The sequence below is a fragment of the Bacillus rossius genome, chromosome 2, assembly GCF_032445375.1.
Source record: "Bacillus rossius redtenbacheri isolate Brsri chromosome 2, Brsri_v3, whole genome shotgun sequence".
Classification (NCBI taxonomy): Eukaryota; Metazoa; Arthropoda; class Insecta; order Phasmatodea; family Bacillidae; genus Bacillus; species Bacillus rossius.
The window spans coordinates 87,340,806-87,357,768 of NC_086331.1; the positions used below are offsets into that span (position 1 = coordinate 87,340,806).

At 33.1% G+C, this 16,963-nt stretch overlaps 1 protein-coding gene across 5 annotated transcripts in view; it reads right to left on the reverse strand.

Moving 5' to 3' along the window:
• Positions 1-237: 237 nt before the first annotated feature.
• LOC134529436 (nuclear receptor corepressor 2) overlaps positions 238-16,963 on the reverse strand; it is a 407,697-nt gene continuing 390,971 nt past the window's right edge. For all 5 annotated transcript variants that reach the window (XM_063363527.1, XM_063363531.1, XM_063363526.1 and 2 more), the window contains 2 exons: positions 15,930-16,150; positions 238-10,092 (listed from right to left, as the gene is read on the reverse strand). In XM_063363527.1, coding sequence (XP_063219597.1) covers positions 8,407-10,092; positions 15,930-16,150 — 1,907 coding nt within the window. In that variant the 3' untranslated portion in view covers positions 238-8,406. The remainder of the gene's footprint in view (positions 10,093-15,929; positions 16,151-16,963) is intronic.

Here is a 16,963-nt window from a genome sequence, read left to right on the forward strand (position 1 = left end):
ACTAAATTTGCACACAACATCTCTGGACGAGTTGTTACCATTTCTTACAGCCGAGCTGAGACCAGCTCTTCCCCAGCCTCATTGCGTTTTTTGTCCACCCTCACCCCCAAGCTCCCCCCCCCCCCCCCTTGGTTCTTAGAATTTGGCCCAGGATCATTGCCCAGACGTGAACTCGCCAGGCAGTGGCCTACTTCAAGGACGATTTGCCACAGAAAAAATATGTGCAGTGCAGATATGGACCACCCACGACATCTAGTGGCAGAAACAGTTACTTCTGCACTTGTTGCCAGCGAGTGGAGCTAACGCCCGTGACACCTAGTGGCGACTTTGCTAACCTCCTTCTGTCCTTCCCCTTTAGACCTCCAGAGAGCAGCACCGGCTGCGCCATAAGGCCCTATGCTTTCCACTCGCGTCCAGTAAAAGTCGATTGTATGTTGCTTTCTGTGCCCGCCGGTAGAGAGCGCGGTGGTCGTCCTTCGGCGCATCAACTGATGTGTTGTTGTTACGCCCACCTAAGTCACCTCCGGAAGTTCTCGGCCCAGAGTCGAACCTTCCCCATCTTTTCCATAGGGCCGAGCGCCCGTAATAATTAGGAGCATTGTCCGCCATTGCGGCACTTACTTCGGCTACTTACCGCGTCATCTCGGCGTCCCCTCTGTCGAGAGGCTTTTCCACGGCAACGACGAACTCTTTCGAATAAGAAATGTAGTCAGCAGTGTTAAGGGATGTGATCCCAGTTTCAAAATGTAGAAGTAGCCAGTCAGTCGTTGTCATTAGGCAACAAGTTATGTCTTAGTTTAAATTTTGTTTTTTATTATTTTTCTAAATCATGGTTTCTTCCACATCCTCCGCGCTATTCTCGGTCCGCGCCTTTTGGTGTTCTGCGCGAGACTATTCGTGAGTCCAGGAGCTAAACCCTTTTTGGTGAGTACTTCGGTCTCTTTTCCACCCAAATTCCCGTTTGTTGGCCTTTTCGCACCAACTGTGTTTGACTGTCTGGAAGCAGGTCTAATTTGACTGAATTTGACTTGTTTCAGACAGGGTCCAACATTTGGGCGCCGAAATTGCGCCCATCATGTTGTCCAGGACCTCGAGCTTCGAGTCTCTTTAAGAAGAGCTTTATCCCGGCCAGACGTCCAACTTTGAAGCCCCGGGTGATATTTAAAAATATAACTTCTCCCTTACAACCAACGAACGAACTTATCTTAATGAATACCAGCGAGCAATGGCATAAGGAACTTAACAAATAAGAATATGTGAAAGCGTTTAAATCAAACAATAATTACAGCAATGTGTGGACGAATGTAACATGCCATAATATGTCAAGAAGGATACTTTAAATTTTTTTTGTGCTTGATATGTAGTTAAAAGTAAATATGACTTGTTTTAATAATACTGGGCCGGCCCCCTTTTAATAACTTTAATATCTTTTTAATAACCCTTCATTGTGAAACTTAAAGAATCCAAAATAAATGGCAAACAGATTTAATTTAATTCTTTTTAAATAAACCAGGAAACCTATAGACCAATCTACTTATGTAGTGATTTATTTATTTCTTATTAACCTATATCTATTTAAACAATCCACTAGCTCCCAAGTTGCTTGTGTGCAGGGAGTATCAAATTGTCTTGTTCACCATCTCGTGCCACCTCTGGTAATACTTGTATTTTTCTTTATTTTTTTTGCTCAGCTGTTCCCTAGGATTTTTTTTATTAAATTAAAATAATATAATTTTGGGGCACGAGGGGCGTTACATGATTCACATGGAAAAGGTTGTTAAATGAATGGTGAAATGAAAAAAAAAAAAAAATCACGGGCCTGACAGTATTATGTGAACAAAGTGGTAATACACGAACGAACACTTTAATTTTTGAAAAATTAAAATGTAAATATCCGAACAGTAATATAATTTTCATTGCCAGTAAAGGATGGTTTGGAAAGTTCGCGGAAAGGTACGCGATGTGAGTTGAAGGTCATGCCCGGGCGAGCAAATCAACCAGGCAATAGATAACTATCTACCATTACACGGTGTTGAATTCGTCATACAAAGTATTCGATGAATAGGCTTATAAATACGTCATATTTATCATTGAGCGTTATTCTAAGCATTTATATTACGTGAAGAATATTTCCCTACACATTTGGAACACATTAAGTAAATTAGCCTTGCTATTTATGCAGACCAGTGCTTCAGAATACGTGATTTCGGATAACACAAACATTTTTAGGAACGCATAAGTCGTGCTAAGTGAGGGATTGGTGTAGGGTCAATTGTTTAATTGGCAAATGTGTTGGGGATGGGAAGTATTGGAGGGGGGGGGGGGGGGAGGGCAGCATTTTACCATACACATGATAGATATACCATATTCATTACAATGAATTTTTTTGGTGGTAAATTGTTTCTCGTTACTTTACAAAACTTTAACTTAAATTAATTACTTACATTTAATTTAAACATGTTATATATTAAAATATACTTAAAATATTCTAACAGTTTACCCATTTCTGAAACTAAGAATTGATAAAAAGATCACATTAAAACTAAATTAATAAAAATATGAAATGTTAAATTTTTTATTACAGTTCATACATAGGAAAGAAAAAAATTAGAAGAAAAATAAAATTGTCTGCAGGCCCCAAAAATTAACTTAGAAGGTTGCATGTTGCCCACAGGTTTGGTTGTGTGTGGACCACTGTTAAAAAAAAAAATGTGGGCCAAAAATTAGGAAAACTGAAACCGTTAGTTTTCAGCACCAACAAAAGTTAATTGTTGGTAATGCCAGGGTTCCTGGCTACGGAGTCAGATAAAAATTGCTAATATTTTTTTTAAGAGCTTCACCCATTATATCAAATATATATTTTTTAAATTGTTGCTACTTCAAAGTTTATCTAAGCTGCCATTTACTTCACTGCATTGAGTTTTAAATTATTATGTTGTATTATGGGAGCTGATCATCCCAAAGTATTGTTAATTTCTTGTATTCCTCAATAAAAGCCATCTTTTCCATGGCCAACGAGATATCTGGTTATCTTTCCACTGTTACTATATTATTTTTCCGTCCTTCCTGGCAGTGTCTGCCAAGAAAAAGCGGCGAAATGCATGTTTGGTTTAATTACATTTTAAATTTTACGTTCCTTTCCTAATAAGTCTTTATAACCACAATCCTTTTCTTAAAGATTAAAAAAAATGTATAAACAAGAGTGAGATGTTATTTTTAAAATCCTGTCTGAAGTTTAGAAAATAATAAGTGTACTCACTACTGTTTCTCAAAATGGGGTACAAATATCGTTTTCCACATGAGCACAATTAATTTGTACCATGCATTATAAAAAAAACATACATACAAAATATGTGTGTATTATTTAATGGCAACCCAACTGCAAATTGTCGAATTACATATGTGATGTGAAAACAAATGACAGCAAGTGACGAATAAACTTGGACAAAGTTCCATAGTTACCATAAATGGCCTGAAACATATTGTGCAAGTTAAATGTTATGATACATTAACCTTGGATGCAGTACCACAGTTACTGTAAATGGCCTGATATATATTGGGCAAGTTAGACTTTACGGCACTGTTTGACATGCCGAACATCCATATAAACCCAAACTTAAATTTAGGGTGCAAAACAAGTGGTCACTATGTTCTGAATGCATTTGGGCATGTGATGCTGATGAGTTAAGATTTATGATAGAAACCAAAGATTTTTTGTGTTGATTTAGTGCTGCTAAAGCAGGGAAAATCTAATAACCCTAAAAATAATTAATGAGGAATGTTAAGGTTAATGGCATGGGAAACTTTTGGAGTTATATTGGTCTGATGTTTTACGCGGGGAAACATCTTAAGCCATGTCATTTTTAATGGGTTGTACTGTACTTTAATTGAATTTAATTCAGTGTTCTTACATTTAATGATAATATTTTTGTTGAATACATGCATAAAATGTATGTACAATACAAAAAGTAATTGTTCCGTATTCACTGCTAGAATTCCTATCACTGGGAAATCATTTTAAAGAAGAAAAAAAGGAGGGGTTGAGGAATGAAAATTTATAGCAATTTCTTTTAATTTTTTCATATTTATATTTCAATAAATGATTTATCTAACTAAATAAATATCAGAAAGAAAATTAAAGTATGGGTACATCAACTATTAGAGGGGTATTCAGAAGTCTACTTCAGGTATTGTCTCCTTGCATGAGAAAAAAGATACGAAAATGCAAAATTGACAATGTTGACCAATTTTTCTGATTAAAAAAAGTTTTTAAAATTTGTTTTCAAAAGATTCATCCACATTTAGTTGAGTTAACTAGAATTCCAATAAAAAAAAATTCAGACTCTTGCTGTTTTAGTATTCGAGAGAAACACGTAAACATTTAAGTGTCCAGCACATACATATTTGCAACTGGCCATATTCATGTGTACATATTTAAGTTACCATAACATTGTACAAAAAAATTTGGGACAATTCTCTTTGGGTGTTACTTACTTTTGGTAGTATAAATAATTTTTAAACATTGAAAGTGCACTCCATACTTGAATTGGCATGGGAATGGTCAACTGCAATTATAATTACAGTGAAATCTCATTACAATGTGAAAAAGCCCACAGATTTGGTACTTTGTAATGAAGGTAATTTATAATGAACTATTACAAAATGCAAAAATCTTGTAGGGATTTGAAAATAAATACTTAAAAGTGACAAATACTTAATACTGCATTACTTTATGTTTAAGTTATACTGTAGCTATATTATGTTATAGTATAAATTAAACACAGTTTACTAAGGTATTCTCTCATTTAAAACTGTTTAGGCCTTCATAGAAATTAATGGTTTATTAGTTAAGAATATATTTTGAAGAGAATATATTTAAGCTAACTACAAACCAAACTCGACCGCAAATTTTTAGAAAAGAAATAAAGCAAAGCTTAATGCATATATCTTCACAATTAATTTTGGCCTAAATAATGTAACATTTGTTATAACTTCATAGTTTATTCCTAAAATTAATGTTCATTGTCAAAAACCCATTTTTTTTTGTCATTTGAACTGTCTAAAACTAAATGGCCAAGAAATGATTTTTTCACATCTATTTAATCTTATCATCAAACAGCAGCAAAAAAATAATGTGCTCAATTTAAAACAAGCATTAGATCTAGCACTAGCATTGTAAATATGCAATAAACAAATATTTCCTAATGTGATGCGCAACAGTATGGCCCACATACAAACATGCCCACAGTATGAATGAAAACACCATAAAACATGGTGCACTTTTGCTGCAGACACTTAAAATAAACTGAACATGAAAGTTGCAAAGGTGTATGATTTGAGTGTCACAATTAACCTTTTATCACACAAAATAAGGTGTAAAGTGAAAATATCAGCTTATTTCATCAATAGTTTGTGTTCAATAATTTTTTTTTTTTTTTTAAAGATTTAAACATTTTGTAATGTATATATTTAAAAAATTCTGTGTGGATTTGCAGTTCGCAAAAACGTCATGCCCCTAATACCTGATGAGTTGTTTGTGTTTCAGCTATGTGTGTCAATTAAGGCTCAGAACAACATATAACCCAGTTAACCCCATACTTTAACATAAATCTACAAATCTTTGCTAAGTGTTAAAGATATTGCAAGCTATATATTTCTTTGCCTACAGAAGTCTTAAGTTAAATTATGGATTTAATTTTATTACTTTGGTGTATGATTTAATTAGTTTGTATCACCAACATGCCCTGTACCTCAAATTGTAAAGATTAATATATTCAGGGAGGTAATAAAGAAAGAAAATTACAATAGTATGTATTTTTATTAAGTTTGTCACCCCGTAACTTGTACTGACATTTGAAACATTCGTTGCTATTTAGTTAACAACAGTGAAATACAATTAACTGTTTAAAGAATTATGTTTGAAAGTTCATACATAATAAAAATTAAAAATTTCATACCACCTTTTTTTATACACAATTTGTGTTACAGTAAAGAACAGGAATCTAAATAAAAATCAATTGAAATTAAATTTATATTTAAATGATAATCCATATCAGAATCTGATTTTAAGAGATTCAACACATCCCTACTGCACAGGATGCAGAACTATCATGTTTCAAATTATGCAGTCACTATTACTGTGTAATTGTGAACTGTATCTGTGCATAAAAATACTGAAATATGATTTTACTTTACAATGTATTGTAAATGAGTGTATAAAAACACTGTTGCAAATTAAACACTTCTTGTTAACTTTCCATGTAGCAAACACAAAAAGCCCATAACCTGAAATAACATGTTTATTTACTTCTTTGAATAATAAGGATGACATGATGACATGATGACATGATGATGATTATAATGATGAAAATAATAACAACAATAACCACCATAGCAATAAGAGGATTGGCTGTACATTGATCTCACCCCTTTTTTCAACACAATGTCCACTAAACTCCACTTTTAATAAAATTATTGTAGTTTAACTTATATAACACTTAATAGCTTTTTGGGAAAATATGAAATTAAACACCTGTTGCATGGATACATTAAAGACACGACATATTTAAAGAATTATTTTTTGGAAAAAGACATATTACTTACATTTCTGTAAGAAACATTGTCATAAAGATTTGTATTTTACATAAAAATAGGTTTCATACTGTGGATTTACCTTAAAATTCTTTTTATAAAGAAATTATTTTACAAATTAACTAACAACCAACAATGTGTGTATTTAAAAACTGCAATGTTACAATGAAAATTTATCACAAAACATTAATGACAAAAATTTTTTCACCTATATTTTGGCAAATGTTAAAAATAACAGAGAAGTAATAATGGTAACACCTCACCCATGCAAATGCAAATTGTTTATTCAAATTTATATAATATGTAAAAATTCTAAACACATATTATAGTTACTCGCAATCATTAATGAATATGAGGTATTTTAACCTATAACCACAGATTAAAATGAAACGTATTTATGTGCAAAATAATAAAAAAGAAATTTAGCTTGAAATCACAATTATAATTTTTGCCAAATTATACTTAAAAAATACTTCAGACATAAGACATTATTCAATAGAAAACAGAGTGAAATCTTATTATAAGACATGTTGACATAACATATACAATATCAAGTATTGCTTTTTTCCCCCTTCAAAATAAATAATATAAATTTAAAATATTATTATAACAGATCAAAGCTTAATATACAATGCTATTAATTTTTAAACCATTGAATATTCTTAAATAATTCTTAAAATATTAACAACCCTTTCCAATATTTATGTTTGCTATTGGCATCAAATTATCAATGATAATAATTACTGATACAAAATTTACTGCCCAAGAAACCATTCAACAAGTGTATTACATATAAAAGGTTGCTACAGTTGTTTAAATTTTTGTTCAGAATAAACTATAAAGTATTATAATATCAACCTATATTCGAGGACTAGTAATAAAACCATACTATTTTCCCTCACAACCAATATTGACCATTTAATTTTCTTTAAACACAATAAAATTATTACACAAAAATATAGCTTTTCAGCAAAAGAAATAAAGATTGTAAATATTTATAGCTGGACAAAATATAATGTAATACTGAAACAAAAATTAATGTAGACATCTTAGAATTAAAAGTACATATTTAGACATTTCAATAAAAGTATTATTTTACAGATTACAACTGTATAAAAACACTTTGAAAAACACATTTATAATGAGATTTCACTTTGAAAAAAAAAATATTGTTCCACATCTGCAAGCAGGATGTATTCACTGGTCAAATAAAACCTCTGGTTGACAAAATTTTTTCATTATATAAACTACTAACTAATTCTAATTAAAAGTAATAAACTTAAAGAAAAATTCTAACAACAGGAGTTTAGAACTCATAGCATAAAACAAAAGACATGTACTGTTAATATAACATGGTACAAATATAAAGCAACATTAAAACTCATACGCCAGTCACAAATAACTAAATGTTAATTATGTTAAAATTGATCACATTCTGTTTTTGATAATATAAAAGCAAAGCTAGGATGTTAAAAAAATTACTTTTTATGTATGTATAATATCTGTACAATGCGAGATGTTTTATGAAAATATGATGGTCACCTTACAACTATCAATATTTTATCACAATCATTATAACAAAAGAAATAAAAGGCTTTACAACTGCATTAAGAAATCATTGTAAATTCAGCACAACAATTTATTATGCATAGGGACAATACTGCCCTTTTTTTTTATTTTGGCTTAACAATCCATTTGGATGATGTTATAAATTAATTTAAATTATTACCTTAATTTTTATTACATAGCCATTTCTCAACACTTCAGAGAAACACAATTAACACATGTTAAATTATACAGCTGAAGTTGGGATGTTCAGTCTTCATCAGATAAAGGTTCGTATTGAGCCGAGAGCAAAGGAGCTGGCTCAGCTGACCTTGAGGGCATATCTACTGGCTGATTAGAAGAAACAGCTAAAGATAACTGAGACTGGCCCGAACCTGAAAGTTTATTTTGTTGTGGTAATTGCATACTGACTGTATTGCTACTCACACACGAAACTGGGATCTTTGTAGATGCTGTTGGCATACTTGTCGGAGAGTGACCAGCTGATGGAACTGTCAGTGCAGAAAATGGGTATGTGTACGTTGAAGGTGGTGTACCAAATGATGCTGCAACAGAGGATACTGTTGATGTTATTGGGGCAATTGAAAATGTGGAAGATATTGGATTGGTTACCAACAAGGGGGATGTCTTTGAAAAACTACTTGTCACTCTGCTAACAGCACATTCTATTCCACTAGCCACTTTCAACACTGTATCCATTTGACTTCCCCTTTCAGCACACGGTTCCTGCATGCCACCGCCATCATCTTCCGATACCCCCGGACTCTCACACCTTACCCCTTCCTGCTTATCTTTGTCCAAACTTTTCACACTGCCATTACAATCACTGTCTTGAAGTTTATTACCACCACCATCATTTAACCGGCACTCTTTTATGTCACCAGAAAACACACCACTTTCATCTACACAGTTACCAGTTTTAGCATTGCTGAAAGGCTTCTGTTGCTGGTTTGACGGTGGCAGAGGTGGCTGCTGCTGCTGCTGCAGCTTTTGCTGCTGCTGGTGGTGGTGGTGGTGGTGGAGGTGCTGCTGCTGCTGCTGCTGCTGCTGCTGCTGCTGCTGCTGCTGCTGCTGCCTGTGCTGCTGTGGCACAGTGACTTGATCAGATTTATCATCTTCAGATGTTCTCATTACTTCAACAATTTTGTTGTTGACGTATTCAAGAGGGGATATATGAGAAGGTTTGTTTCCTCCTGGTTCATGAAAATACCTTCTTGAGGGCAGAAACCCAACCGACTCAGTTGTACTAGCTCTAGCTGTGTCAACCCAGTGATGAGCACTCGAACCAGTTTCAGGTGGTGATACTGGTTCCATATTGTATGCTGCAGGAACTCCCCCAATGCCTTTGCTTCTTGGAGATTGTGGTTGAGCTATTCGTATTATGTGCCTCTCATCAGACTGCAGAGCATTTACCGACGAATTTGTCCGGTCCCGTTCCCTTTCTCTTTCTCTTTCCCTTTCCCGCTCCCGTTCTCGATCCCTCTCCTTCTCCCTCTCACGCTCCCGCATTGCTTCCATATCCTTTTGTTGTAGAGCTCTGCGTAACTTCCAGTTCTGATGCTCAACTGCTACACCAACTTCAGAGGGCTGAGAAGATTGTGGTGCTGAAGCAATGAGGTGGTATGGATATCCGTGGTGAGGATAGATTTGCGCCATACTGCGATGATGTGAAGGTACTTGAAAATTGCTTCCAGTGGCAAGATTACTGTTACTAAGGTCCTTTTTAATAATAGAGTCTATGGTTTCTCCCAATGTTATAACTTTAGGATTACTTCCAGGTGCACTGTTTTCTTTTTGAATTGGTTGGTCATGATCTAGATGAATAACACTTGGACTATGAGATGATGACTTCAAGTTTTTATCATTCATTTCAGTAACAAACAAACTTGAAGGTGGTTGGGTAGATGCAGGAGGCGGTGGATCACGATGAAAACTCTGTTTTAAACAAAGAAAAAATAATAAATATATCTAAATAATCACAATGTAAAAACAAATATACATGTAAGACAAGAAATGATGAGTCAAAATAATTCAGACACTACAAAATAATTTAGAAGTTTTGCCAAACTAGGATATAAGAGTAAGCTGAACTGATTGTAAGAATTCCTAGAAATGAGGCCAATAAAGTAATAATCATGCTATAACACTTGCATTGCATATATAAATGTCATAGTTACGAGTAAAAACAGTGGCACACAAACTTACTGGTTATTATTAAGACCATTACCATCGTAAGTGTTATACAGTGCCATAAACAGCCTTTTACATTCTTTTAATGGTTCTTACAATCGGGAAGATTTATTTAAGATGTTATTTAGGACATTGCCATTGCAGATTACAATCTATGTTATTATAAATATCAAAAACAGACAAAGATAAATATGCAAACAAACAGAAAATGACAAAATCTCGCAATTTCAAAAAAATTAAAAACATAACACAGAAATTTCCATAAAAGGAATTAGTCAAAACATAATTACAGCACAGACGGACACAGTAGGTTAACAACAGTAGCAACAAAAAGAATTACCCAACCATCAAACTAAACAGATAAAATAGACAACACAATGAAAACTCAAGAGATGCACAGGTGAACTAGCGATGTAACCAAACACATATTCTGGGCACCACAACGAAGACAGCACAGATGAACACCGTAGGCTCCCTAAGATAACGGTTGCATGACAAAAACAGATATTCTGGACATGTAGATGACAGCACAGATGAACACAGCAGGATTCCTAAGACACCAGTTGGGACATTTCAGGAACTGAGAACTGTTCTCGTCCTCAGGTACAAACAGATTGATAGAGGATACTGGAAAACAGGTGGTTTATATACCTTCGACCCCCTCTTTTCAGGTGTGGCCAATGTCAGGATATCAGTCCTCTGTTTGGCAGTGCACCTAAGAGCCCATGTTATTGGCTGGTGTCATGCTGTGAGGGTATTAAGTTTGCTATTATTTTTTTATGGTAACTTAGTTTCAGGCATTCCTTTAATTTTTAGTTCCATACTTTCTTGACTGATAACACTGTTATTGCTGACAACAAACGCTGATTCTTTAACTTTACTTTTAATTCACAATCGTCAAAATTAATAGTTTTTAATAATTTATCAGTCTACTATTTACATTTATATGTTTTTGGCATAATAATACATAATAGAGATGGATGAGCCTGCAAATGTTTGAGTCAAATCAAATACCACTGAGTTAAGTTCACAGACTGAAGTCTTTTTAGTTTAGTCCTTAAAAATGGAGTAGTTCCAGAGTTTTTCTCTAACATGTGATGACACGTAAAGCAGATTTTGATACAATACTAAGGGTAAAAATAAATAACATGCAAAAACTTTATAAACAGAAATAAAATTTTTAATTCACTATACAATATTATTCATATAAACTCTTTATAACGTCACTCGATTCAATCACAAACTCCTTAAAACGTCGAAATTGCTTGACTTTGGTTGGTTTACCTTGTTTTCTATACAATAATACACTCTATATAGCGTTACGCTCACTCTATTTTACAACAATACGGCATTATAAATCATTAAGCAGTATTTTTTAAGTTGCCGAAGTTGATAAGAGCTGCAGCTGTGTACGTTCTTTTGTTTGCTGTTTTGTTGTTTTATTATCTAGCATGTGTTTACTTCGACTGACGTACCGGAGATTCTAAGAAATTTTGTCTTTTATTTTTGTATGATGAACATGCACATGTTTAACTCGGTCACTAGACTTTTGTCAAGTTGTTACACGTCATCATTATTGCAGTTGCTTACAGACTTTCGAACTGTAAACATGGCGAGTAAACGAAAATTTTTGTGTATTGACGAAAAACTTTTGTTAATACGCTCAATAGAGGCAGGTGAAAAGATCAGTGATGTTGGAAGACGCTTTGGATTTAGCCGCTCTACCGTGTCTACAATATGGAAAAACAAAGAAAAAATAACAAACTATACACAATAAGTGTTGTTATTTGTATGAATATTAATGTTCGCATGTAAAATGTGTACTATATTAGTAAATACATATTATTATAGAAAAGTAGATGATATATTTTATTTCTCTACATTTAACGACCACTCTCTATTACGCCGCAAAATGCTCAGTCCGTTAAGTGTCGTTATTTAGAGTTTACACTGTATATAAAAATAAAGTTAAATACCTTATGATAATTTAATGTTAGTAAGGTTTTCACTATTTAAATAACCTAATTTACATTTTGTTTAGCATTTTATGGATTTTTTTAAAAACTACACATACGCTATAAAAAAAATCAAAAGTAAAAGTAAACAACCAGACAAAAGGTTCACGGATTATTTTTCCTTTTCCTTCTGTAATTTTCTGCATAACAATAATTTTCTTCACTTCAAAACTGCCAACAATTAAATAATTTGAAATTGATGTATGTATTTTAAATAAAACAAACCTTGGAATTTACCTATGCTCAAAATATATAATAGCACCTTTTATCAACAAACACAAAGCAGCTTCACATTTTTGCATAAATTGTACGAAAATGTAAATAGCAAAAATGTGTTTGAAAAATGTTATTTTATGCTCATTGCACATGTAAAATATGAATTTATTTTTAATTAATATACATATGTTATTCATGCTGAGTCTCAGCCCATCAAGTGCAATAAATTTTCCTTTTGATACCAGTTAGGTTGTAACATTGTGGAAACCCACCCTCCAACTTAATTTTTTTTTTCTTTGCCATCTATTTGAGGGGATAACTACATTCTGTAACTTCGGTAAAACAGCTAATAATAAAAGTTCAAGGTCATGAAGCCACAGTTTGATTGTTATATATTTCATTTATAAATGTTTTCAATTGTTGTTGGGGATATTTATATATTATTTATAGAAAGCAATTCAAGTAATTTTTTCACAAGTTTGAGTTTAGTGACTAAATTGTATTGTACAACTAATTTTATGTTTCTTATTTTGTATAAATATTCTGTTGAACTACTAATTATGATGTTTAATATCATTGGTAAGCTATAGTATTATTTCTGGAACATGGAAAAGTTTATTTGGTTAAAGAAAGAATGGTACATGCACAATGCCATGGCACCTGTCAATACAGTATGACATAGTGATACAGAGAGGAACAAGTGTTCATTATGCGTGGTAAGAATGTTAATTTTTGATTCCCAAGAATGTGATCAGTCTGTGTGAGGGAGAGACATACACATGGGAAGTTCCACATAGCACGGTCAATCGTGAAGAATGAGGTTTCCATGTTATAAAGTAGTTTGCTACTGGTTGTAAGTGAAAGGGTCTCTGAGATTGAGCCATGAGTCCAGCTCCTCCTGGTGGGAAGGAAGTGAAATCATCTCTGTCACCACTGATCAGTCATTGCTTGGAAGTCGACACACATGGTTGTGATCAGGTGGTGGCTAAACATGAACAATGCAAATTATCAAGTAGTAGCAGAGAAGTTTCATGTCTGTGGTTCGGGCCAGGTTGTCAATAATTATTTTGGACAGTATTCAATTTTAATAATTGACTACAGACAACAGCGCAAGCCTAAATGGAGTCATTTTGCTTTGAAATTTGGTGTCTACACCAAGAGAACCAGGGTTCTCTCAGGCACTTGTACCGAGAGTTGAAAGCAACAGCAGGACTTAAACATTGTCATCAGAAATAGCAGAGAACATTTCATCATTTATTTTCCAAGCAATGAACAATTTTGTTTAGTTAAAGATAAGTTGTTTGTTCTGAGAGTTTTGTCTTTGTCATGTAAATGTTTCGAAGTTGTGAAATGGTAGCCATTTTTCATGTTTGATGAAGGAAAAAAAAACATCAAAAACATTAATATGTACAATCTATTATTTTCTGGAAGAAAGTCATAGTAATACCCCAACACATAATTGTCATCTACAAACTGGAACTCTACGAATAATTTTTCCAAGACTTTGGAGAATTTTCAAGGGTCAATTGCATGAACTGTAACAGTGCCTGATCATTGTCTTAGCTGGGCACAGTCTGGACTGTCACAAGCTGAAGCTACTCGCTTGACTCACCCAGAGTTTATGTCTCAGTCCATCTCTTATACAATGTATATTCATTACCATAAACACATAAAAACATGAATAACTGAGAACTACACTTTTGTTTGTTGAAGCTTAATGTCTCTGTAACAATGTCATAATTAGAAACGGTTATGCACAACACTAATCAGGGATATTTGGAAACAAATTGGCCACGGTCTATATTAAGGAACGATAATTTCATTTATCTGGAGTTGTTTCGGGAAAACACAGAAAACCAAAATCAGGAAGGTTGAACCTGGATACAGATGCATATTGTTGACCTAGGAAATAATTTATTGTCAAACCTCGTAACTCAAATATTGTTAATTTTTAAATTTTTTTCATCAAGTTCCTCACAATTATTTTCTGCATGCCCACTCCAAGTGTTATAACTCAGAAATTTTTCTATGTAACACAGTTCTCATTTCAGCAAAGCTATCTACAAAAATTAATGGTTCATTGAAGTAATATATTACAACAAGCAGTCATTAGTGTGTGTATTTTATCTTAGTATTATCAATATTCTCAGTGAAAGGTATAACTTAAAGAGTTAAAAGACAGCTATTTTTTACAACTAGTAGTAAGGATGGAGTTTCAAGTTTTTTTTTGTTCTCTACTGTCAAATTTTCATTCTGGGAGTTATGAAGTTTGCTAATTAGACAGACAATATAATAAATATATGAACTACTTATAAATATTAACAACTTGTGTACATTTATAAAACTCCTGATTATTGGATTTCGAGGTTATCCATGCATTTTGATTTAATAAAGTATAAACATAATTTCAAGGTTTTCCAGAATATAATTTCAATATCGTGTGTTACAGAGCCTACAGCTTTAAGAAAGCAAAATTGAATCAAGAACTATTTTTCTTAACTAACTGAAAAATGACTCTGAAAATTAGAGTTGAAGTACTATAACTTCGCTAACACTCCTAACAAATTTAAGTTCACGATTTGGAATATTTTTATTTTTAAGGTTCTTTCTTGTATAACTTAGTCTAGTTGTCCCTCCCCAACCAAATATTAAAATTATTCAGTATTATTTTTGTAGAGCATTTCCTCACATTTCAATTTTTTTTTTTTTAAATATACTTATGATGAGTATTTTGACATGATAATGCAAATACTACTGGACAGTATGAACATAACAAATAAATCAAACTTTAAGAAAGGAAAAAAAAGGCAAAGGAACAATAAGTTAAACCTTTCTCCAGCCATTATACAATTAGACATCTCTCTTTTTTTAACTCTGCTACCTTTCCCCCACCTCTTCCACAGCATGCACACACTGCTATGAAACCAACACACAGGAAGATGTAATTTCTTTTTATATGTCGACAGACAGACACAATCTTCTGTATCAATTTTTTATACTAACTTATTCTTTAATAGATAAACAAATATTATTTATACTTCACAATCTAACATAATATATGTAATAATCTTTATAAAAGCCTAGATCGTTCTCAATAGTTGGTACTTGGTTCTCATACAGCTAAGTGAAGTACTTTTCAAATGTGGAAAAAGAAGTATTTGTGATAATGATTAATAGGACTACATTTTTTACTATAAAAAATATTTAAATACTTTCAGTTACAACATACTCTTCAATCTGATCAAATATCATTAAGACTTATTACATTTTTTTGTACAGATATTTTAAGTTTCTGCACAATTTGTCAATTTCGCTCATGAAAATATAATGCTACTTGTAAGGGGTACTTACTTGAAACAACCTGTCACTAGGTCTAGTGGGTGCAGAAGGATTACTCCCACTGCCTGGAGTACCAGACCCTGTTGAATCTGTTGAACTTTGATTTATCTGGTGAGTTATGATGGCATCAATCAAACTTGCTGCGGTCAGTGTCGATGAATCACTGCTGCCAGAGTTCCGAGCACCACCTCCCATTCCACGACCGCTTGACTCCCTCTCTCTACTTTCGCCTTCTATCAGAACACACCACAAACTATTCTCAACATTTTATAAACAATTTATACTTTCCAGCAGATAAATAATAATGAATAACTTTAATACACATGCCTCTAAGATGTTAAGATTTTCTATTCAAAGGATTACAAAATTATACTCTCTCTTCTTGGCTCCCAGTCGCCAAGAAGATATATATTAGATGCACTATTATTAAGAAACTGCTATGAAAATAACATAAAATGTAGTTACCTTCTGGAAAACACAGGAATCAAAGTTCCCTCTTTCAACAATTATTACCAACCTTTATTGTGTACATTAAACAATTGAACAATAATGATATTTTATATAGCATCATCAAAAACTGTAAATATTACCACAATAACTGTACGGCATTATGTAGTAAACTGAAAGTGTGAAGTGACTCATTTTGCGAGTTTTTGAAGTTATGTCTTTAGGCACGTTCAAAGTGGAATTTTAGAATATGATGGATATGCAATGATCTACACATGCACCCTTCTGCAGGAGGTTGAAGTATTATGTGCATGTGTGTTTCTGGTATTCCCACAAGCCGAAGTTGTCCAGATAATAGCCAACCGTGTGTGGCAGCATTAATCCTCCAACCCTTGTTTTTTCCACCCCTTGCAGTTATGGTTGATTGTATCAAAAATGTATTTTTATAACTTTTTTTTGGTATTACTCCTTGGAGTTATAATACGTTCAAATGGATGTGATGATTGTATAACTATGGGAGTTATAGCAATTTTTCTGTTTTTTAAAAAAATATTGGAATCTTGCCAATTAATGAACTCAACCAAGATTTTCCATGACTA